At 36.4% G+C, this 24,051-nt stretch overlaps 1 protein-coding gene across 3 annotated transcripts in view; it reads right to left on the reverse strand.

Annotated features, from left to right (window-relative positions):
• The window catches only part of MYPN (myopalladin), a 97,366-nt gene that overhangs the window by 60,947 nt on the left and 12,368 nt on the right, over nucleotides 1-24,051 (reverse strand). Inside the window, exons 3-5 of one of the 3 annotated variants that reach the window (XM_079793904.1) lie at nucleotides 13,350-13,640; nucleotides 6,701-6,823; nucleotides 1,456-2,358 (exon numbers count right to left, since the gene is read on the reverse strand). In XM_079793904.1, the coding sequence (XP_079650030.1) occupies nucleotides 1,456-2,357 (902 nt within the window). In that variant the 5' untranslated portion in view covers nucleotide 2,358; nucleotides 6,701-6,823; nucleotides 13,350-13,640. Of the gene's footprint in view, nucleotides 1-1,455; nucleotides 2,359-6,700; nucleotides 6,824-13,349; nucleotides 13,851-24,051 lie in introns of those variants that run through there. The other 2 variants (XM_079793906.1, XM_079793905.1) reach the window with 2 other exon arrangements.

Here is a 24,051-nt window from a genome sequence, read left to right on the forward strand (position 1 = left end):
TGGTAATTAGCTATTAGGGAAGCAAAATAACTCTTACAAGACTCTAAATACCAGCAATTCTCTACAAAAGTAATATACTTCAAACACATTATTCACATATTATTATAGGGTTAAAGGTAGCAAATGTCACCTTGGGGCTACAGCTATATCCACATTTTGTGGGGCCTGAAGGTCATAAATGTGGAAGTTCTGCATTAAAAAAAAAGTTAGAACCTAAAGTTAGGTATAGCTTATGCAAATGAGGAGCCCTGAAGCTTAGGCTTCATGGGCTTCACAGAAAAGCTGAGTGGTAGGCACATAAAAGGTGGATTTTCTCTCTACTCATCTGTCATACTAGGGAAAGGCTTGGACATTAGGAAGAATAGTATTCATTAAGCTGATATCAAAAAGTTTATAATAAATACTTTACCTGTAAAATGAATCTGTAAATTGACCTTAGCAACATCCTTATTTTATCTTTATTCTATCAGCTTTTATTCGATTATTTGGCTTTCTTTAAAATTGAAAAAAAAAATCACAGGCATTCATTGAGTATAGATCATAAATACTTTCTTTTTAAAGCTTTAGCCTGTAGACCTGTGCTGTCTGATACCATAGTCATTAGCTACATGTGGTATTGAGCACTTGAAATGTCACCAGTACAACTGAGGGACTGAACTTTAAAGTATTTTTAATTAAAAAAACTGATATCAACTCAATTTTACAAAATTGAATATTACAAAAAATTTAAGTAGGTTTAGAATGACTTGTGTATGTCAATCTACTTTTTAAACTATAGGTTTTATAAAATCTAAATGTAAATTAATTATTTCCTAGGAAAATGTAGTAGCCAAATTGAGATGTGCTGTAATTGTAGAATTCACACTGGATTTTGAAGGCCTAGTATGACAAAAAGAATGTAAAATATCATAAAAATAATGTTTATATTGATTATATGTGGAAATGATAATGTTTTCATTTATTGGTTAAATAATGTACATTTAAAAAGTTAATTTTTCTCAGTCCTTACTTTTTAAAAATGTGGCTACTAGCCCTAGCCGGTTTGGATCAGTGGATAGAGCCCCAGCCTGAGGACTGAAAGGTCCTGGGTTCGATTCCAGTCAAGGGCACATGCCTGGGTTGTGGGCTCGATCCCCAGTAGGGGGCATGCAGGAGGCAGCCTGTCAATGATTCTCATCATTGATGTTTCTATCTCTCTCTCCCTCTCCATTCCTCTCTGAAATAAATAAGAATATTGAAAATAAAATAAAATAAATAAAAATGTGGCTACAAGAAAAATTTTAATTACATATATGGCTAACTTTATATTTCTATTGGACAGTGCTGCTTTAAACTCTGACTGTTTTTCTCAAAGGGAGTATATAATTTTTGAAACCACTTACTTAAAAGATAAACTTAGGAGAATCATGGTAGATGGAAAGCAATTACTAAGCATTACTCATGGGGCATTTTTACCTTACTTGAGGTGGTGGAATTCCTACCACTATGCAATCCAACTGTACTCTGGTTCCTTCTGGAACTTCTCTGCTCCATAACTTTTGAGTGAATCGGGGAGGTTGCCCCAGAGGTTCTTCATAGTACAAGGATGACGGTGAAGACCCTGGGGTGGTGTCTCCACCAGCTGCCTCGCTGGCAGCCGGCTCAGCCCCACGCCGTTTGGCTTCCTGCTGTTCAAGGGCATGATTCACTTCGTTATCTCTAGTATCTGTAGGGATGGGAATGGGAACAGATGATCTTTCTCTTTTTTCTGACAGAGCTGAGAAACTGGAGCTATTTTCCTGCATAACTTTGTTTTGAGATTCCAATTTGCTCTTGTGGTTTTTGCAGGCCCGGGGTCTAATCCTTTTGGAGCTATGGGCTTTGAAAAGGGAGGACAGCTCTTCAATAAAATCAGCAGCCTTATTTAAGAATAGTTTTTTGGACTGAGACTCAGAACTATACTGTGGCCTTGTTGCCTCCGGAGGGCTCTCGTTAGAGCTGGTAGGACTTGGAGAGTTATCCTGGCGGAAGTTAGGGTCAAAACTTGATTTTGATGCGTGTTTCATTTGATCAGAGGAAAGACGTTTTCTAGCTTGAGCTTCATCTGCTTTCTCCAAAGGGTCATGATTGATCGCCAGTCTTGCCAGATTGACACTTTCATCTAATTCTTCTTGGCTCAGAAAAGCTGAAAGATCTGGAAGGTCATCTTGGCTTCCTCCTCCTTCTGCAGCTCCAGAAGGACTGCCAAAATGGAAAGGGTTGGAAGAAGGCTCTGCTCGGCTCCTCTCATTGTTTCCCCGATGTCTGGTTTCTGCTAAATAGCTCTCTCTGAGGAGCTGAGAAATGGAAGTAGAAGCTTCTATGCTGTCGTCTTGCATGCTGTGAGAAAATAATAATAATAAGTTTGGATCATTTCCAGAGAACAATAAGTCTATGTTTACTAAAGCATGATGGATTCCTAAGAACTTAAAGCTTGAAATAAACAATTGCCTAATTTTAACACTTTTACAAAATTTACCATAAAGACTTAAAGATTATTCTCAAATTGTAAAATGAAGAGGAACTGAATGAGATTTTATTGAAATTGAAAATAAAAATATAGGCATTACCACTTTATTAAATTCTTTAAATATAAGTTCAACTGAGGAAGCTATGCTATAGCTATAGTAACATTAAATAAAATTTCTAAATATACTTTTGATAGTATCTGTTAAGGGCTTTTAGTTATAAAGTACAGAGATTTGCTCTCCATCCTCTCCATTTTACCTTGAATGTAATAAAATAATAAAAATTAAAAGATATTGACAACATAATCTCAATTGGTTAGTGAAATTATAAACTTGACCTAGCTCATGAAAATAATGCTTTTGTTTTAAGAAAACTAGAAACAGTTGTTTAAATTTGCTATTGTTTATAGATTTAATCTGCTCTTGAAAACTATAATGATTTAGCCTTTTCAAATAAGGTATAATTAATTTAATTTCTATAAAGATATGAGTTAAACCCTAGGTTTTAAAATATCTCTTATATTAACCTTGGCGAAGAAGGGAGATGGGAGACAGGAAAATGGGGGCAAGACAGGACACTCCTCACTTTATACCCTTTCCTGACTTTTGAATTTTAATTATATGAACACATTACCGATTCAAAAATAAATTTTTTTAAAGCTTAAAAAAATAGTACAGTACCCATAGTTCTAAGTCCCCTGGACTAGAAAATTTGGTAATGCAAACCAATGTTATATTATTAATATTATATCTATTTATTCATTCACACACTTACTAGAGGGATGGCAAACTTGTGACCCACAGGCTGTTACTCCTCTCTCTCCTTATAAAAGATGTAGCTAACTGATTACAGTACTTTTTCCATTGACCTTGACTTTCTTAACACTCCACTCCATCTGCTATCACCAATCAATCAGAGATGGTAATGGAGATTAAAACTATTTACCATTCTGCCCTAGCTGGTTTGGCTCAGTGGATAGAACATTGGCCTGCAAACTGAAGGATCCCGGGTTCTATTTTGGTCAAGGGCACATGCCCAGATTGCAGGCTTGATCCCCAGAAGGGGGCGTGCAGGAGGCAGCCAATCAATGATTCTGATCATTGATGTTTCTCTCTCTCTCTCCCTCTCCCTTCCTCTCTGAAATCAATTTTTAAAAAAATGTTTTTTAAGAAAGCTATTTACCACTCGTAGCTACTAAGTGCTGGGCCTTGTGCTGGGAACATGGAGAGAAAACTAATCTCCTAAATCTTTTCTGTTTTTTATGACAAAACTTATTTCAGTTCACCTCTTATATGATAGTCTCACTTGTATCACAAATAAAACTTCCTAAAGTTCTCAAACTTTTAGAATGTTATCCAAAACTAACCTCTAAATTGGCAAAGTGGGCAATGACCTTGAGAGGGCAGTTAGAGATGGCTAAAAGGATTACCTACAGCAAATATTTTCCCACATGCTTGCTGCAGCCTGGGATTTCCACTACTGGATCCATTTATTTGGGTGAGAAGTCTATTGTGTCTTAATAAAAGGTTAATTGAAAATGCAAAGATATTGGATGGGTACAAAGTTTTATCTACAAAGATATTCATCATAGTATAGATGATAATATTAAAAAATTGGGATCATGTCCAATAAGAAATTAGTTAATTAAATTATGATATACTCATCAGATAGAACTATATGACTATGTTAAAGTTTGTACAACTGTGGACGACATACAAAATAGTACATGAAAGTATAATTGACATCCCAATTGAAAATTTGTCTATTTTGTGCATTAACTATGCAGAAGAACAGTTAAAGATATATGAAATCAGGTACAACATGCTATTTGAAAATGTAACTAATGTACTGATTGAAAATGCTTCTCATTTGTTAATCAACTACTTCATTAGCCTAGTTTGAGTTTCTGTATATATTTAGATGTGAGGAAGAAAATTGAGTGCTTTATGAATCAGGATGGCCTTCTCCCTATTTATTGGACATTACTCATATTGTGTTTTAATGTACCTTTGTCTCTAACTATTTACTATGGCTTTTATCTTGAGCAATATGGAATGAACATTGGCCTTAGAATCAGATCTGTTTTCAAATTATGGCTTCATCTCTCAGCAGTTATGTAACTTTGAGAAAATTACTTAACTTCTCTAAACTGGAATTCTCATCTGTAAAACATGGATAATACCTATTTCCCAGGGGAGTGAGGATTAATAACATAATGAATGCAAAGCCCTTAAAACAGGACCCATTATAATGGGCACTCAAATAATATTAGTAAAAATTAATACTTAGGTAAAAGAGATGTTAATGTTGAAAACCTTTTAAAAGGCTTATATTTGGCTCAGCCAGTGTAGCTCAGTGGTTGACCTACAAACCAGGAGGTCATAGTTCGATTCCCTGCCCAGGTTGTGGGATCGATCCTCAGTGTAGGGTATGCAGGAGACAGCCAATCAAGAATTTTCTCTCATCATTGATGTTTCTATCTCTCTCTCCCTCTCCCTCTCCCTCTCCCTTCCTCTCTGAAATCAATAAAAATGTATTTAAAAAAATAAAAAGCTTGCCCTAACCGGCTTGGCTCAGTGGATAGAGCGTCGGCCTGCAGACTAAAGAGTTCCGGGTTCGATTCCGGTCAATGGCATGTACCTTGGTTGCAGGCACATCCCCAACAGGGGGTGTGCAGGGAGGCAGCTGATGAATGTTTCTCTCTAATCCACATTTCTAACTCTCTATCTCTCTCCCTTCCTCTCTGTAAAAAATCAATAAAATATATATTTTTAAAAAGAAAAATAAAATTAAAAAAATAAAAAGCTTATTTTAGGGCAGAAATTGAAAAGAAAATACTCATATAAGTAATCACTGCTCTCTGCAACTATTTTTTTTCTTTTTTAAAGAAAAGAAGCTAATTAATGTGTAAATGTGTGCCTATTCTGATGCTTATGGTCATGAGAAATTATTATGATAATGAAACTTCAGGTATTCAAAATAAGTAATTTCTTTAATATTTTAATGTAGTGTTTATTACCTAACACTTGGAGTTAGATAGATCTAGTTCAAATCCAAGTTCTGACACTTCTTAGTTGTATAAATTCAAGAAAGTTATTTAACTTCTGTAAGCTTCAGTTTACTCATTTATTAAACAGGTATAATAACAGTAGCCATCTCATAGGTTGAAGTAATGATTAAATGTGTTTGCCATTTTGTAAATGTTCAATAAATGGTAGTTACTATTATAATTATTGTTATTGTTATTATAATCATTTAACAGCTTTAGCCACATACCATGGTAAGAAATGGAAGCAGGCTCTAGCCGGTTTGGCTCAATGGATAGAGCATCGGCCTGCGGACTGAAGGGTCCCAGGTTGGATTCTGACCAAGGGCACATGCTTGGATTGTGGGCTTGATCCCCAGTAGGGGGCGTGCAAGAAGCAGCCGATCAATGATTCTCTCTCATCATTGATGTTTTATCTATCTGTCTCCCTCTCCCTTCCTCTCTGAAAGCAATAAAAATATTTTTAAAAAGAGAAAGAAATGGAAGTAGAACTAGTGAAGTGACTTGATCTAAGGACAAACTTTAAAGAGAAATTTAAATTTTGATTTGTAGTTAATTGAGCATTGTCTATATTCCATTGAAATACATGTAGTTTCATTAACTGAGCTGCTTTCAGATCTTTATACATATTGTCTTTGTTTGAGCTGCTCCCTGTCCCCACCTCCCTTTACTGCCTTACTGGGCCAAGTCCTACATGGTCTTCAGTTCTTAGCTGAGACATCCCCTAGAGATTTCTTCTTTTCTCTGGGTTGGGTACCAATGGGCTCCTAAAGCTCACAGTTCTTACCCCCAACAGCACTTATCACAATATATTAAATTTGGCTGTTTACTTTTCTGCCTACCTCACTTCGATTTGTACACCACCATCTCTGTACACACACAGCACATAGAAGGTTATCAATAGATATCTATTGAATTATTTTGTTCATTAGAATATCCTGCTAAATCAATTGCTGTTTCTCTTTTTTCTTAATTGCAGGAGAAAATAATATAGATAAATAGAAATCATATTTTCAAAGAAAACTTACAAGTACAAAGAAAAAATATAAGTACATTTTACGTATAAATGTAAAATATAAATATGTACATAACATCTAGGTGACTTTCAAATGTAAATTTATTCATAGTGGATAAAATAAGTAGTGCAATTAAGCTTTGTTTTCATACCAGAAGTATCAAAGAACATCTGATTATAATCAGAAACCTGGGTTTGTATCTCGGCTCCAACACTGAATAACTTTATAATCTTGAGCAAGTCATCTAATGCATCTGAATCTCAGTTATTCTCATCTATAAAATAGGATAATAACAATTCCATCTTAGAGGGTTCTCAGATGTAAATGCATACATAAATTGCTAAACTGATAAATATTACCTAAAATAGGAAAATGTTTCATTTTCTCTTTCAAGCATTAATTTAAAATCTGTCATAAAGTTTGTACTTTAACAAGCCCAAGTGCTGTCATGTATACTCTAGCTGTCACTTATTTGTCCGATAAATATTTATTGAGCACCTACTATGTGCTATTCTGGGCACTGTGGATTCAACAGTGAACAAAAGGCAAAGTCCTTACTCTGGTGGAGTTGACAATCTGGTGGAAAAGATATAAATATTAAGAAAAATAAAGTCAGACAAGGGGATTGAGAATGATGGAGGAGGAAGGGTGGTGTGCTCTTTTAGCGAGGAAAGTCAGGCAAAGCTTCTGATGCAGTGGAGAAGTTATCCATGTGACCATCTCGGGGAAGAATGTTCCTGGCTGAGGAAGAAGAAAGTGTCAAAGCCAGGACAGGTAAATGTTTGCTGTGTTTGAGTCAAGCCCAGTGTGCCAGGAGGCGAGTGAAGTCACAGAGGTACAAGGCTAGATCATGTAAGGAATTGCAGACCACAGGAAGGACTTTAAGTCTTATTAAATGTATGAATGGGACACCATTTTAAAGTTTTGAGAAGCAGATGAAATGGTTTTGAAAAAGTTCAATCATGGCTACTATGCAAAAATCAAGTTAAAGAAGGCAAAGCGGAAATAAGCAGATCAGTTAGGAGACTATTGCAATAGGCTATGCAAGAGATGGTGGTGGCTCGGATCAATGAGTGGTTATCAATGGGAAAGGGTGAGAAATGGTCAGATTTGAGATATCTTTTGAAAACAGAGCCAGTGTGATTTGCTGATGGATTGAGTGTGGAATGTAAGAGAAAGAGCAGAGTAAAAGGTGACCACAATAATTACAGCTTGAGCAACTAGGTGAGTGGTGGAATGATTTACTTGAACGAGCCAAGAGCAGGTTTCAAGAAAGGAAATTAAAAGTTCTCTTAGACATTTCACCTAGGGTATTCTTTCTGCTTCTGACAAAATTCAAACTTAGATTTTATGCCATTTTCAAAATAAGAAGGAGCAATTGCCCTTGAAAACAGATCATGGTTGTAGTGAAATGGTCCTAGGTTGAAAATGAAACAATATGGCATAAATAATCATGACAGACTAGTAAATCATGGAAACTAACTTGGCCACATAGAATGCTTATTGAATGTTCTTTACTTTGCTAAATATCTCCGTTTTTCCCCCCTAGGATTTTTCCTGAAAAGAAGATCTCTAAAAAACTTGCTAAAAATGTAAGAGTCCGGTTCATACAAACAAAACTTGATGCTAATACCCTTGGGTATACAGTCATGTACCACATAACAATGTTTGGGTCAATGACGGCACATATATTCAAAGATGGTCCCATATAATTACCGTAAAGTAGAGCTAAAACATTCTTATTACCTCGTGCTGGTGTTGCTGTGGTAATGTCATAAAGTACTAGTGCAAAGCATTACTGTTTGTGCTGTCTCGGGCTATCCAGAAGGGCTAGAAATGCTTGGGGACTCAGCTGGGCCACTACACTTTCCCATACACCCTTCCCCTTTCTAAACCAATGTCAGCTGGACTGACCCTTATAGTTCTTATTAGAATACAAGATAGCCTTCAGCAATAACCATTAGAAAACTCTGAACAAAAAAAGAGTTTATTACTTACAGGCCCTGGAGCATACACAATATGCCATGGGGCAACAGCGAGGTTGCAGGTAGAGAGAGAAAGAGAGGGAGCAGGAGCCTGGCATTCTCTTTTTACTGAAGTCGAGGGTTGGTAGCCTAGGTTTTCATGAGCTCACTATTTATTGGTGAATTTAAAACATAAAACCAGTCCTTGGATGGTTTGGCTTAGTGGATAGAGCGCTGATCCAAGAAGTGAAGGGTCTCAGGTTCTATTCTGGCCAAGGGCACAGACCTCAGTTGCAGTCTCAATCTCTGGCCCTGTTGGGGCAAATATGGGAGGCAACCAATCGATGTGTCTCTCTCACATCAATGTTTCTCTCTTTCTGTCTCTCCCCCTCTCTTCCACTCTCTCTGAAAATCAATGGGAAAATATCCTTGGATGAGGATTGACAAAAAATATAAATAAATAAATAAATAAATAAATAAATAAATAAGAACCATGCCCTGGCTGGTGTGGCTTAGTTGGTTGGGCATCATTTCATGCACCAAAAGGTTGCCAGTTCCATTCCCAGTCAGGGCCCAGGCTGCATGCTCCATCCCCCGTATGGGACATGCAGGAGGCAGCCAATTGATGTTTTGCTCTCACATTCATGTTTCTCGCACTCTCTCTTTCTTCCTCTCTCTCTAAAAATCAATTTAAAACATTTATTTTAAGAAAATATACATAAGAGCCATAATTTAAGGCATGGGAAGAGGAAAAAACAAGTAACCCAAATGGTCAGTTATCAAAACCAAGATTTCTAAAACAAAGGCACCTCAGTGGGGTGAGGCAGCTTGGTTATTTATCTAATCTTGAGACTGGCAATGTATTTATTATAGATAGCCTTAGTTTAAGTGGATGCCTGGGTATATAAAAAGTCAACTGTCAGGGCTCAGACCACATTACTCATGTGTTTGTGGTGATGCTTATGTAAATAACCCTACTATGCTGCCAGTCTTATAAAAGTATAGCACATACAATTAACTAAAAGGCTAGAACATCCAGGTTTGTGATGGTCGCCCGATGAAATCACCTAACGACGCCTTTCTCAGAGCGTATGCTCGTTAAGCAGCAAATGACTGTATTTCTTAATTCATGTTAACTCAGCATTACTCTTCATAGTTTTCTTTGGGAAAGCACTTTAGAAATGTAGAGCACTATACAAATGTAAGGTAACTCTTTTCTGTTGATGTGCAATTATTTTGTCCAGGATGTTCTTTTAAATATATATATATTGATTTCAGAGAGGAAGGGAGAGGGAGAGAGAGATAAAAACATCAATGATGAGAGAGAATCATTGATTGGCTGCTTCCTGCATGCCGCACACTAGGGATTGAGCCCATAACCTGGGCTTGTGTCCTGACTGGGAATCGAACCATGGGGTTGACACTCAACCACTGAGCTACGCTGGCCGGGCAATTGCCAGAATGTTCTTTAGGGAAAGAATGATTAACAAAATTAGACTTTGCTCCCTCTCTTTAATGCTGGTATTGACCAGTCTTGTCTTGTCTTCTATACCCCAATATGTCACAGAAGAGAAGTATTTAAATCAGTTCTGGAGAAACTCTTGCTGGGCCAAAAACCAAATCCCATTACATATAGACTAATCGAGCAGAGTTGAGTACATATCATCTTTTTAAAATTTGGCTGCAGATGGAATGCACTTGGAGGTAAATCCTGCTTCATTGTTACAAAATCATCCCCTCACTATGACAGTGAGCATCCCCATCAGTTTTATTTCTAGTCTAATTTTGGTGTGAGTGGCATTAGTAAATTAGTATATATTACATTACCCAAGTAAGAACTTGAGATATATGGAAATACGTCAGTAACAATATGGAAATAAGTCCCATTCTTTTAATTCCTCTTCCAGTTTGTAAGAGGAAAAACAGCAGATAAAATAGAGACAAATGAAATGTGTCATTAGAAGAGAATGTTGAAATAAAGAGACAGCAGAGGTGATATATAGAATTAGTAGGAATCTGTTTAATTAAGGGAATATACCTCAAGGGCAGGCATTTTAAATGTGAAAAGGTTTTTAGATAATAGGCCAAAGGTGTGTAAGCCATTCTCTTATATTGTTTTAATCAAATTGGTAAGTATAGGAAGTTGGCAAGAACGTAAAGATTTAGTTTGAATGAAAGGAGGGGAGGTGGGCTACTATGAAACATACCATGTATGTTTTCATATACAGAAGAAGATAATCACATAGAGAACCACTAGTGTAAAGGATACTGAAGTCTAGAGCCCAAAGTTAGTATTTAATCTGAAAGAGAGCAAAGAAAGTAAATTCTACGACCCATAGAAAGGCTAATGTAAGGCAAGCAAGAAGACTTCAGGAATCTAGGACCAAAAAAGGGTTTGGTGGTAGTCACAAAAATGATAGGCATGGGAAGTTTTACATCGCTCTCAGGATCTCACTATTCATGATGAACTTAAGTTAATATATAGGAATCCCAAATGAGGAAACTATTCAATCCCCATGAACACAAAGATTCATTTTAAATAAGAAAAAAATTAACATTTTTGTCCTCTCTCGGTCTCTTAATATTTTTGTCATATTGTGTGTGTGATTAAGGGTTTGAAAAAAGATCCCCGACCCCCTTGACATAATACGTGTGCTAGATTGGGAGAGGCGCTAGTGTCCCAAATAGGCTCCAGACCTCAAGATCTAGTTCTAGTTCAAGAACTTGGTGGGAAGGCTCTGTGGGCTCCTCCCACAGTGTGGAGTGTATTGTGACTCCAAGCAGAGGAATGTGTAGCTTGTCAAGGTGACTGATATACATGAGCTCTAAGGACTCTTTAGTGACTGCAGGTATAGTCACAACAACTTTTGTGTCCATCAAAAATGTATCTGCTGAAAATATGCTCTCAAATTTCTAAACAGACCATTTTCTCTTTACTTGGATTGTTTTCTTAGGCAAAAATGCAATGTTCTAGTAGTTTTTAAAGCTCCGTGTCAACTATGAAGCATCATAAAAATTTAAGAAAAGATCTCCATGGTGCTTGATTCTTCTTTATCTCTTAAGAGAGAGAATTCATTAAAACCTTTTCACTTTTTTGACTTGGCAATAACACCATGAGACAAGCAATGCCTTTGTCACATCTCAATGTCAATGAAGGAAACTAATTATTCTGGGATTAGCAGTATTATTTGTCTTGTACTTTCAGGTTAGTGAGCTGAGTTTATTACTCCTATTACATATAGGAATTAACTGTTGAAATTTTTTAATTTAAAAATTTGTCACCTTTTCATATACTAACCTTAGTTCATTAAAGACCTTTCACAATTAAACCTGATTTACCTGCTCTCCCATTCCTTCAAACGTAAATTTGAAAAACCATCTCTATGAATTCCAAAACCATGTCTGCATAAAAACTCATTCAGTTTCTTTTGTTTATGAATTGCAGTTCTGAGTCTATTTCAGGAAACACATAGTAATAGAAACATGTAACAGAGACTGTATTCAAAATTGATAAGTGGAACACTGGGGTTTTAACACATTGTTATGAGTTTCAATAGCATTAGCCATATTCTATAAGTGGGAATTAGGACAAACTTCCAGAATTTGGATAGTGTCCAGCTGTTTGTTTCATAGTCCATTATTATAAGATTCTGTAATGATTATAATTTTGTCTCTTGACAAAGTAAGTAGAGTGCCCATATATTTCAGATTTCCTGGGATGCCCTTGATTTTCATATTTTGCTTGTTGTTAAATCATGTGTCAGACAGCATATTTTAATTTTTGTTTTAAATCTTTTATAGTTATAAGTAAATGCATTCTTAATTTCCTAGAAAAGGATTATGAAATTTCTGTGAACCTAAGAGTTATTATTAAGGAGAGACTAAAAAGGTATGACAACTTTTTATGTTAGAGCCTGTAGAATTCATTTAATCATTACCACTGTGAAAGTAATTGGATCATAGTGATTTTTAGAGAAAGAAAACAGAATAGCTGTTTTATTTCTTTCAAACTAATGCTAGCATTTTTAATAAGTGTGAATAAAAATATGTTGATGGAGTAACAAAATTTCTTAGCATCGTTACTATAATGTTCACTTTGGGGGAATGCGAATACAGATTAACCCACGTTCTCTTTTTCTTTGCTTATACAGTTTTTAAAATATAATGCAAGATGTGCATTTAATTACTGCTAATAGTGCAATGTACTGGGCCAAACATTTGCCACTAACTGTCAAGTGTCTTTCTGATGCAGCTGAAGCGAGAGAGAGAGAGAGAGAGAGAGAGAGAGAGAGAGAGAGAGAGAGAAAGGAGAAAGAAAGAGCAATGTCCTTTGAGCAAAACTTTCTGCAGCTGTTGTGTACATTAATCCAGGGAGCAGATCTCCCAACTCTAAATATAGCAAGCATATCCTCTTACATGATAAAAAAATATAAAATGCAAGTCTTTCACTATAGAGTAATATTATTTTATATTTTATTTCCTATAAAAAGGAAATAGGCATTGCACATATATTCTCTATACAAACACCATTATTGTAATAAATGAATGTGTGGAAAATTCCAATGATATATGCAGCATGTCGTGACTTCCTCTGTTGAGATATTTTTCCTTAGTACCCAAGTAGGCTCTGATCCCTGGGAATTTCACCAATCCCCTCCAAAATCTTTACATGTACAGAACTTTATTTTGCATGTGATAGTGTCCCATCATACATAATTAGAAAGCTATCCTAGGTTTTACTCTAAATAACAGTATTTAGGTCTCGGAAATATCCCCTTTCCCATTGTCAGTGCCCTGTTATCAAAACACACTTGAGAACTTAAATCTGAATATTACCTTTCTTTTTTTAGTTGACCCAGATGAGGATGTCCAACCCAGGCACTCCACTGTGATGATAATTATCCAAGGAGAACTTTTAGATGAATGCACAGGAGAAAAAGAAAATTCTTCACGCCCTTGGAAATAGAAAGTAGCCGTCCATAGAGAGTGAGGAGTTAACCTTAGTTTCAGTGAAGATGGCTGTAAGAAGCTGGACAACCTGTCACCACCGGAGCCAGAGCATTTGTCAGCTCACAGGTCCCAAGTTATTTTGAGCTGTATAAACCATGTGCCTGTCAAACATTCCACCTGATTGGATAGGAGAAAACTGAGCAAAGGGATTCCATAGCAGGACAGCACCTATGGGTGGTGGGGGGTCAATCAATTTTTCTACCTATAGAATTTCTCTGATAGCTAGAGGCCCAATGTTTATTGATTTTTGTTTGAAATTAATACTAAGTTTATCATACCACATTCCATCTGTCAAAGAACTTGGCATTTTTAAAAATATATCAATATTTTTATTTTTTAATTAATGGGAAATTGACTCTCATTTAATCACTGATACATTTTAGGAAATTTGGCTATGAAAATAAATGAACCAATATGAAGCTGTAAGTTTTTAAATGGTTTGTCCAAAAGCTTAACAAAAGCAGAGCTTAACAATTTTTAACTAACATTAAAAATTGTTAAGTAGAGATCACAGAAAAGACGGAGAAGAAAAAATCAGCCTTAGAATAAAACCAGTAACAAATTAGTTTGAACATACTTTTCAGAAAGAAAATAATCATATACTATTTAAAAGTCAAAATTACTACTTAATATAATATTTTACTATTCATGTGTTAGTATCTGGAATAACTTTTTCTTATATTATTCTATGCCAGATGTCTTCTTTCATAAGCATTCCCAATCATTAAAAAGAATCCTTAACCAAACCAACATTTGCTCAAAAACCTACTTTGTCAAAGTACAGGTTCTTTGATATGAATTTAATACATTTTCAGAATATGAATTTGGAAAGAAAAAGTTAACCCTATAGATTAGTACAAATTAAGAGTGTAATAACATCATCATCATCAAACTCGGTAGAAGCCTGGGTTTTGAAAATTCAGAAAAATGCCATTGGTTGTTGGTTTTTTTTTTGTGTGTTTTTTAAGGATCACTCTTAGATTTGGATAGCATGAAATAATTGGTTTAAATCTAGCTTTCTTAAATCACACAACTGCTTGTAGCATGCTTTTCATTCATTCATTCATTCAACAAATATTTACCTAATATCTACCATGTACCAGGTAGTAGATATAAAGCAGTGCAAAAAATATATCAAAATTCCTGACCTCATGGAAATTACTAAAAGAGTTTTTTTTCTTTTCAGTCATACTGAAACTCCCTATAGGATATTGAATAGCTATTAAATTTCTTTGTTTATTGTGATCACATCAAACTTTTCACTACACCTTTTGTTATGGAGCTTTTTATTTATACAAGCAAAATGAAAAAAAATCAGGAAAACTTAAATAATCTGGGTTAAAAACAAAACAAAACAAGAAGAGCTGAATTATATGGATAGGTATTTTCATTATCACAGTAATCCAGATCTTCACTGTACCTAATCCTGTGCTAATCCGAACCTCAAGACTACTTAATTGTGTTTCTGCATTTTCAATTTATATAGATGTTCCAAATAATTTTTTTTTATATTTAAAGAGAGGATCTTCTCCCATTTTCCCACTCAGAACTTGAGGCATAATCAAGATAAATGCTACCAGGTCTTGGGTAGGAACATGGGAAAGTGGATCCTTCTTTCTTTCCTCCCTTCCTCCCTTCCTTCCTTCCTTCCTTCCTTCCTTCCTTCCTTCCTTCCTTCCTTCCTTCCTTCCTTCCTTCCTTCCTTCCTATATTTTATTGATTTTAGAGAGGAAGGGAGAGGGTGAGAGAGAGAGAGAGAAACATCAATGATGAGAGATAATCATTGATTGGCTGCCTCCTGCACGCCCCCTACCGGGGATAGAGCCTGCAACCCAGGCATGTGCTCTGACTGGAATCGAATCATGTCCTCCTGGTTCACAGGTCAATGCTCAATCACTGAGCCACGCTGGCTGGGCTGGAACCTCTACTTCAGTTAGCAAATAGATATGCTACAAGTTGACTTTCCAAAGGAAAATGCTTACAAAAACCGTAAGTAGACACATTTCTACTTCCCTGCAAGCTCTGCCATGATAAGCCTGGTACTCTACCTTTCACCCAGGCATAGAATTTTGAGGAAATCCATACTGAAATATACAATAGAGTTGGTTGGGCAGTGGGATTAGGAATCAATAGGAACAACTTAAAAAGACTTAAAATGCATAAAAGTTACATAAGAAAGAGCCGAAGAATTTCTGAATAGCAATAATATTTCTCTTCTCATAGTTATAACATTTCATATGTAGACAGTGTACAAAATTTTTTGAGCTCTTTGAAAAAAAGGTAGATATAAATATTTTAAATAAATAATACTCAGAAACTGTGGACATCTTGCTTCCATCAAACTCATATTGTAGATTCTATATTTTAAAAATTAGTTTCTGCTCCCAGATAATGCAGCCACTATCCTGTGTATCCTCAGTACTAATTGTATAAACATTATACCAGAAACTACTAGTTCAGATTTTACCAGAGCTCATTAGTACAAAGAATAATTTTTAAAACTTAAAAACAATCTAACATAAATAAAAACAAATTTTATAAGTGACAAGCAAAAGGTTACATGTATTAAGCCTTCCCCATAAAGTTAAGTAGCCCATCCAACACATGCGTTTATTATGGTTTGAACATGATCCTGTGCTTGTCTTCAGCTGTTTTCTTAATACAGTCACTCAGCTACAGAAACAATTCATTCACATTGGGATGATCCACAGAATGTCAAGGAATCTGGAAGATCTCTGACAGAGGAGGTCTTTCCCTAGAGGATAAGCATGCGAGAATTTCTGGGCTAGTGGATTCATAAAAAAATTTTGTATTTGTTCTCTTTCCATATTGCAATGGGTTCTAATTCTTTAAAAGAAATTGCTCACATACACCAAAGTTTCAATACGTTTTGTTTAAAGTTTGTAGATTTAACCCTGGCCGGATAGCTCAGTCGATTGGAGCATCATCCAGTACACCAAAAGATTGCAGGTTTGATTCCAGGTCAGGGCACATACCTAGGTTTTGGGTTAAATCCTATTTGGAGCTCGAATGGGAGGCAGCCAGCCAATGGATGTTTCTTTCTCACATTGATATTGCTCTTTCTCTCTCCCCTTCCTCTCCTCTAAAATAAATTTTTAAAAATGTTAAAATCAATAAAAACATATCCTCAGGTGAGGATTCAAAAAACTTCGTAGATTTATATTGAGGTACCCCTCTCCAATATCAGATACATAAAAAACAAAACCTTGCCCTAGCTGGTGTGGTTCAGTGGATAGAGCGTCGGCCTGTGGACTGAAGGGTCCCGGGTTCGATTCCCGGTCAAGGGCACATGCCCGGGGTTGCGGGCTTGATCCCCAGTAGGGGGCGTGCAGGAGGCAGCCGATCCAGGATTCTCTCTTATCATCATGGACGTTTTTCTCTCTCTCTCTCTCTCTCCTTTCCTCTCTATCTCCCTTCCTCTCTCTGAAATCAATAAAAAATCTATTTAAAAATTAAAAAAAAAGAAAAAAAACGAAAAAAAAACCTCTATGTCTTATTTTAAAGAACAGAAGCATGTATATATATTTCTAACTTTTGTTAATGATAAAAATAGTCACACTAGAGACGAGTTTTTTACCATCCGAAATGATGTATGTATGGTAGGTTATAAAGGGTCTTATGCAATCCCATGGTACAATGTAGTTGAGAAATACAATTAAATCCTTAAAAAATATTCTTTTTTATCTAAATGGTATTGAAAATGCTTATCTAAAACTAAAAACATTTTTAAAACATGAGTTCAAAACCTATTTACTTTTAAAAAATAAAAACATTTTTAAAAACTATAAACGGCCCTGACCAGTGTGGCTCAGTTGGTGTGGGCATTGTCCCGTACACCAAAAGATCTCAGGTTGGATTCCCAGTCAGGGCACGTACCTAGGCTGTGGTTTCGGTCCCAGCTGGAGTGTGTACAAGAGGCAACCAATCGATGTTTCCCTCTCACATTGATGTCTCTCTCTCTCTCTCTCTCAATCCCCCCTACCACCCCCTGCCCCCTGCCAAAAGATCCATAAACATATCCTTGGGTGAGGATTAAAAAAACAACTATAAACAGAATACCTATTTTCAAACATTATACTGAAAAATAAATTCTGGGTTACCTGTCTCAGAAGAAGCACCATTCCTACATCAATCAACGAGGATCATCCAAAGACTAAATCTCACTGCCTAACTTGTGTCAGCCACAAAAGCAGCATGAAGAAATGTGATACTGCCCCGACAGAGTAATGAAGGGTATTTACAGGGTTCCGTGGCAGATCCAGGGACAGGCATTTAGAACAGACTGCTCTTTCAGATCAACTTTAATAACTCGAGTCTGCATGATGTTCTTAGCCTGAAGGGATGGTGGGGGTGGATAATGACTAAGGAAACAGACTTTCTGGATCTCCCCTCAGACTAGATGAGAAGGATAATAAGGATAATATTTTTTTTAAAAAAGAGCAAAAGGAGTGCACAAAATATCCACATATAGGTTGCAAATGGGTAAATACCTTTTTTTGATACAAAACTTAGATTATGGTAAATATATTTATCAAACTACCTATGGAAAACAACCAATTATTATAACATTAATGAGATAAAAACTTTACCATGTGGTTTCTATGAAAACCCAATAAGATTTCCATTACTTGTGGTTTTGATATGTAGCACATATCAAAGTTTACAATTTGTAGAAAGTATTATTTTCAAGAAGAAAATATGTTCCCAGAATTTTTTAAAAGAGCACCCTGTGATTATGATTATGTCACTGAAGAAATCCAGAACAATTAGTATTAAGTGTGTAGTCCCGAAGGTGTACAATTGATTCACACTTTTCACCACATTAATAAATGATTATATTAACACACATGAATATATCATGTAGGTAGAAATGAGGTAACATTCCTTAACTATGTACCAGGCACTATATTAAGCTCTTTATAGACATTGTGCTTTATTTTATGCATTCCTTCCACAATCTATGCAGTAGGTAATGTTATAATTCTCATTTTACAAATGAGAACCTGGGGCTTAGAAAGAAGTTAAAAATTTGCCCAAGGTCACACAACAACCAAGCGACTGAGCCAGGATTAAATCCAAGGCTAACTCTAAACCTATGCTCTTTAACCACTGCAAATACTTAAATGTTCACATTTTTAAGGTATTTTGTGGGGGAAAAAGGAAGGGCAAAAATGAACATAAAACATACTCTCTCTTTTAGTAAGTATTTTAAAGGAATGCTATGGAGAATTACAAGTTTATAATTTTTCTGACCAAAAACCAACCTTGAAATTCTTTTGTATGACTAAACAAACAAACAAATAGAAGAGCAAATATAGAAGGAAAACACCAATGCTTTCAGATACACTCTAGCTGCAATATTTTAGTTGAGAACATGAATTGATATGCATTAGGCATGAATGCTGAAGGGTAGGGCATTGGAGGGCAGTCTGAATGCTTTGACAGACCTAGTTTTTTGTTTCTTTCTATGATAGTCATTATGCAGAGACAGTTTAGGAGCTTTGTTGTTTCAAAAGTAAATGTAAATGCTTTGGTTTTATTACTCAGCACATCAATACGGGTCAGTGCAATTTTTGCAAGTTAGGGGTAGAAAAATAACAGCTGGCATACTCTCTCTTCATAACCTCAGCACTAAATATCTTAAATACCAGTATGCCAGCCTCTGGGTGATTCCACTCAGATTCTATTTTTGGGCAGCACCGACATTTCAGAAAGCTGAAAACAAAGTTCACTGTTCTTAAGCATGACCCAAATAACCACACTAACACTAATAATGTGAAGGAAAGGAAATGGGAATTAATATTTCCTCCGAGTGTACTCTACGCACTGAGCAGCCTCAGTTATCTCTTATTTACTATTCATAGCAACTCTGCAAGGTATTGTTAGCTGCATAGGACAAGGAGGAAACTGAGGCTTAAAGAAGTTTAGCTTTCTCAAAGTTACTCAACCAGTGAGCTGCACAGCTTGGTGAATTCAAACCTAGGCCTTTTAGTTTAAAACGGATTCTCTTTTCATTGTCCCCTACTGCCTTCTCATGAAGAATAACGATGCAGGTTAGTTCAAAAATTTTTTAAATTACCCGAAGGAGGAAATCCACCATTGTTTTCATATGTATTGATGAGCAAAGGGTTATTAAAGCTATTAATTTGATTTTAGGGTCTTGGTGTTTATTTAACAGAAACCAGAAAGAGAACAGAATAATAGCATATGACTAAGTGTAGGGCTATTTTCACCAGGAAGACAATAAAAATTAAAACAGCAAGTGCTGATACACATTTCTGAGAAGTTATCATCTTATTACCTGAAACCTCTCATGAAATTAGTAAATGTTGAGTGAAAGCAACTTGTCAAGGAGAGAAGAGTATAGAGGAACATGTTGGAGAATATAAACCAGGGAAATTTCAAATGAATTTGTATTTTATATCCTTAACCAAGTTCACATTTTTATTTGCCTATGAATCTATTCACTTGGTGTTTTCTAGCTTTAGCAAACTTCCTATCAAAGAAAGGCAGCGCCGAAACCGGTTTGGCTCAGTGGATAGAGCGTCGGCCTGCGGACTCAAGGGTCCCAGGTTCGATTCCAGTCAAGGGCATGTACCTTGGTTGCGGGCACATCCCCAGTAGGGGGTGTGCAAGAGGCAGCTGATCGATGTTTCTCTCTCATCGATGTTTCTAACTCTCTATCCCTCTCTCTTCCTCTCTGTAAAAAATCAATAAAATATACTTAAAAAAAAAAAAAAAGAAAGGCAGCATACCTTAATGTAGGAAGACCTGGAAACCCTTTTTATTCCCCTCTTTTTTTTCTTTATTGTTTCTTCCTTAATTTTTTTTTTGAAACCCATTTTTGTTTTGCCTTTTTATTCATTCTGCTTATCACGCAATTGTTCTCTATTTCAAACTGAGAATGGATTAAAGCCTAGTCTAACCAGTCTCCTGTTAGTATTTCAGATATCCTCTCCTTTCATCTGCCAACCTAGACATTAGGCTTTAACTGAAAATGTAGGTGACAATGTCAATAAAATGAATAAATAAACAGACAATGCCACAGATAAGTTTAACACAAACATTTACTACAGTGTAAACTGAGCTGGAGTTAAGTCTATTTATACAGTCCACTGGCCTGAAATATTATGCAAATTTCAACCAAGAGTAAGAAAAGCCTTGGTATAATCACAAATGTGATCTTCCTGAACCTATAAAATATAAACAATCTGTTTTTCTACAGAAATTCTTGTCTCCAATCAAAAGGTTCTACCAATATTTCCATGCCTTCTTTTTCTTCCTTGCCTTTGTTCAATTTCTTCCAATTACTATTCAATTAGTAATTAGTGATCTCGTGGGGGTTTTTTTGCAATATTTCTCATATTGCTGAATTAAACTAATTTTTCATTTATATATTTTATATTTCACCTATTTAACTAGATCAACTCCTTGAAAATCAGAGTCATTTAAAAAATTCTCTAAAGGCTACACAGTTCTAAACTCAAGGCATGGCACAAAATAGGCACTTAATAATTATTTGTCATGGCATGCCATAAAAAATAATATATTAATTGTTGAGTTGTTCTAAGTTATTTACTCAATTCAACAAATATTTACTGAATACTTATTGTGTGCCAGGAAAGAGCAAATGACCTAAACTCTCAACAACATTAACTGATTTAATTGCAATTAATGGGTTTGATATTAGTTTAACACAGAAATACTAGTAAGAATCAATTCAAATAAGAAAAGGTGCTAAAAATGATTTTTATTTTTTTTTGCATCCACAGACTGCTTCTCTTGAGTTTTGGCTTCAAGATTCTACTGCCCATAGCTAGCTGAGGGGCAGTTCTGTCCACTCACATGCCCTGGTTTTGGGGATACAAGCTCAAGTCACAGACTAAGCTCCCTGTTTTTCTAGAAATAAAGAGTATACTTAAGACATATGTAAATTTTCTCTTATTTAGATCAAGATTTCAACTATTTGTGACTGACTCCAAACTGAACTTCTTGAAAGGCAGATAAGCCAAAATGAATTATTTAGCTTCCCAAGAGACCCTAACTGATCCAGCCCAGTGTCCACACCAACCAAGCTTTGTTGTTCATATGCAAGATATAATTTAGTTTAATACAACAACCCAGGAAGTGTTGGTCATTATCCCAGTTTATGGAGGATGACACTGAAAAAATTATATGCTACTGTGGTTTTTGCAAATTTGGGGATCTGAAAAAGTCTCAGGAAGTATACCTTGAGATTGTCCAAAATATACTATATCATTATACTCTGTTTTATTTTTAAAAAATTTTTATTGATGAGAGAGAGATAAAGAGAGAGAGAAGGAGAGAGATTGATTTGTTGTTCCACTCATGTATGCACTCATTGGTTGATTCCTATATAGAGATGGAACTCACAACCTTGGCATATGATGCTCTAGCCTGAGCTACCCGGCCAGGGCTATCCTCTTTTTTTATAGAGGAATAAACTGAAGATCAGAAAAAAAAATTGTGTAAGGCCACTCAGACTATGATTCATATCCAAGTTTATATGATGCTTCCAAGCCCTAGCTCTTTTCTACTATACCATACCACCTTTCAGAGGCATCCATGCTTGTTAGTAATGTATCTAGGGATTAATTTGAAGAAAAGAAAACTCAGAAGATGTAGAGTGACAAGAAGGAGAGCTCCAGTGATATTGAGATTATGTTGATTTAGTGACTCTCTTCCAAGTCCTTGGAAATCTGGATGATTCCCTCCCTCTGGCTGGTCAAAGAAACAACTTAAAGGAACTGAAGCAACAATAAATAACAAACAATTCTCTCTATTCATGTTTATCTGAAAATTACTAGACATAGTGAAATTAAGCATAAGAGGCCATATGGTTATTATATTTTAAGTAGATATTTACTTAGCATTTCATCTTTTCAAAGTTATTTCTAACATATATTGGCTATTATGCTCTAATTAAAAAACAAAAACAGAACAACTGCCCTGGCTGGGTGGCTCAGTTGGTTGGAGCATCATCCTGTACAATGAAAGGTTTTGGGTTCAATCCCTGGGCAAGGTGCTTATGGGAGGCAACCGATCAAGGTTTCTCTCTCTCTCTCTCAAATCAATAAAAACTGGACTTCTTATTTGGTGATCATTCACTGTTTGTATTGGGGTAGAGTGGTTGGCAGGATTTTATTTTATTCGATTCTCCCTTCTTTATTTTTTTTATTTTTATTTTTTAAAATATATTTTATTGATTTTTCACAGAGAGGAAGAGAGAAGGATAGAGAGTTAGAAACATCGATGAGAGAGAAACATCGATCAGCTGCCTCCTGCACACCCCCTACTGGAGATGTGCCCTCAACAAAGGTACATGCCCTTGACCGGAATGGAACCTGGGACCTTTCAGTCCGCAGGCCGACGCTCTATCCACTGAGCCAAACCGGTTTCGGCAATTCTCCCTTCTTTATTAATGTAGAAAGATAAAGTCAGAGAATGTTTCTAAGTTCAAGTAATGTTTATCTCAAACAACAAAAAATAGATGCCATAAAAGCCATTGTAATATCAAGCTATTCAAGTACCTTAAGTTAAAAATAATGATGTACCTAAATCCTTGGGTGAGGATTAAAAAAACAAAAAACAACAGAACTGTTTTTGCCCTTGAAGTTGGTCTTTATTATGATTGCTTTACACACAGGAAAATTAAGTACTAGAATGGCCTTGCGAAATGGAAATGTAAATCAGCCGTAAAACCCAGATTGCATTTATATTACTACTAGAGGCCCGGTGCACGAATTCATGCATGGGTGGGGTCCCTTGGGGTGGCCTGCGGAGATCGGGCTCTGGTTTGCACCCCCAGCCTCGCAGCTCCAGCTCATGCCCCCAGCCTCACAGCCCTGCAACCCTGCCTGGCACCCCATCTTGGCCTGTTGCCGCCCCCTCACCTGCTCCACCATCCCACCTGTGGGGCAATCAATCAGGGCCGGAACCCCTGCCCGGCTCCCTCAGCACCTGGGAGCTGGGTGGTGGCCACGCCCCTCGCTACCACCACTGGTCACCGTCTGTAGGGTGATCGGGCTCCCACTCGCACCCGCCTTGACCTGGTGCCACCCGCTCACCTGCTCCACCATCCTGCCGTGGTCCCGCTCTCATCATGGCCCATCAGGGCCAGCAGCGCCTCCACTGCCGCCTGCTGGCAGGGCCGCGTTGCCAACGCCTGCCATGTTCTGCGCCACCCCCTTGTGGTCAGTGCACATCATAGCAAGCGGTCAAACGACCGCTCGAGGGGACAATTTGCATATTAGGCTTTTATTATATAGGATTACATGAAGTTTACATGATCAACTTTGAAAAGAGCTATTTTGGGAAACACCCTAAAATTTAACTATTTGCAAAACTGGAGCAATAAATATGTGCCATATGAGATTTACAACATGCCTTGAGTAACTGAGTATAGAAGACAACTAAAAGAAACACAGAAAATGATTATAGATTATTTTCTATTTCTAGCTGGTAAATATAGCAAATAATATTTTAC

This window comes from Cnephaeus nilssonii, assembly GCF_951640355.1.
Source record: "Cnephaeus nilssonii genome assembly, chromosome: 16".
Classification (NCBI taxonomy): Eukaryota; Metazoa; Chordata; class Mammalia; order Chiroptera; family Vespertilionidae; genus Cnephaeus; species Cnephaeus nilssonii.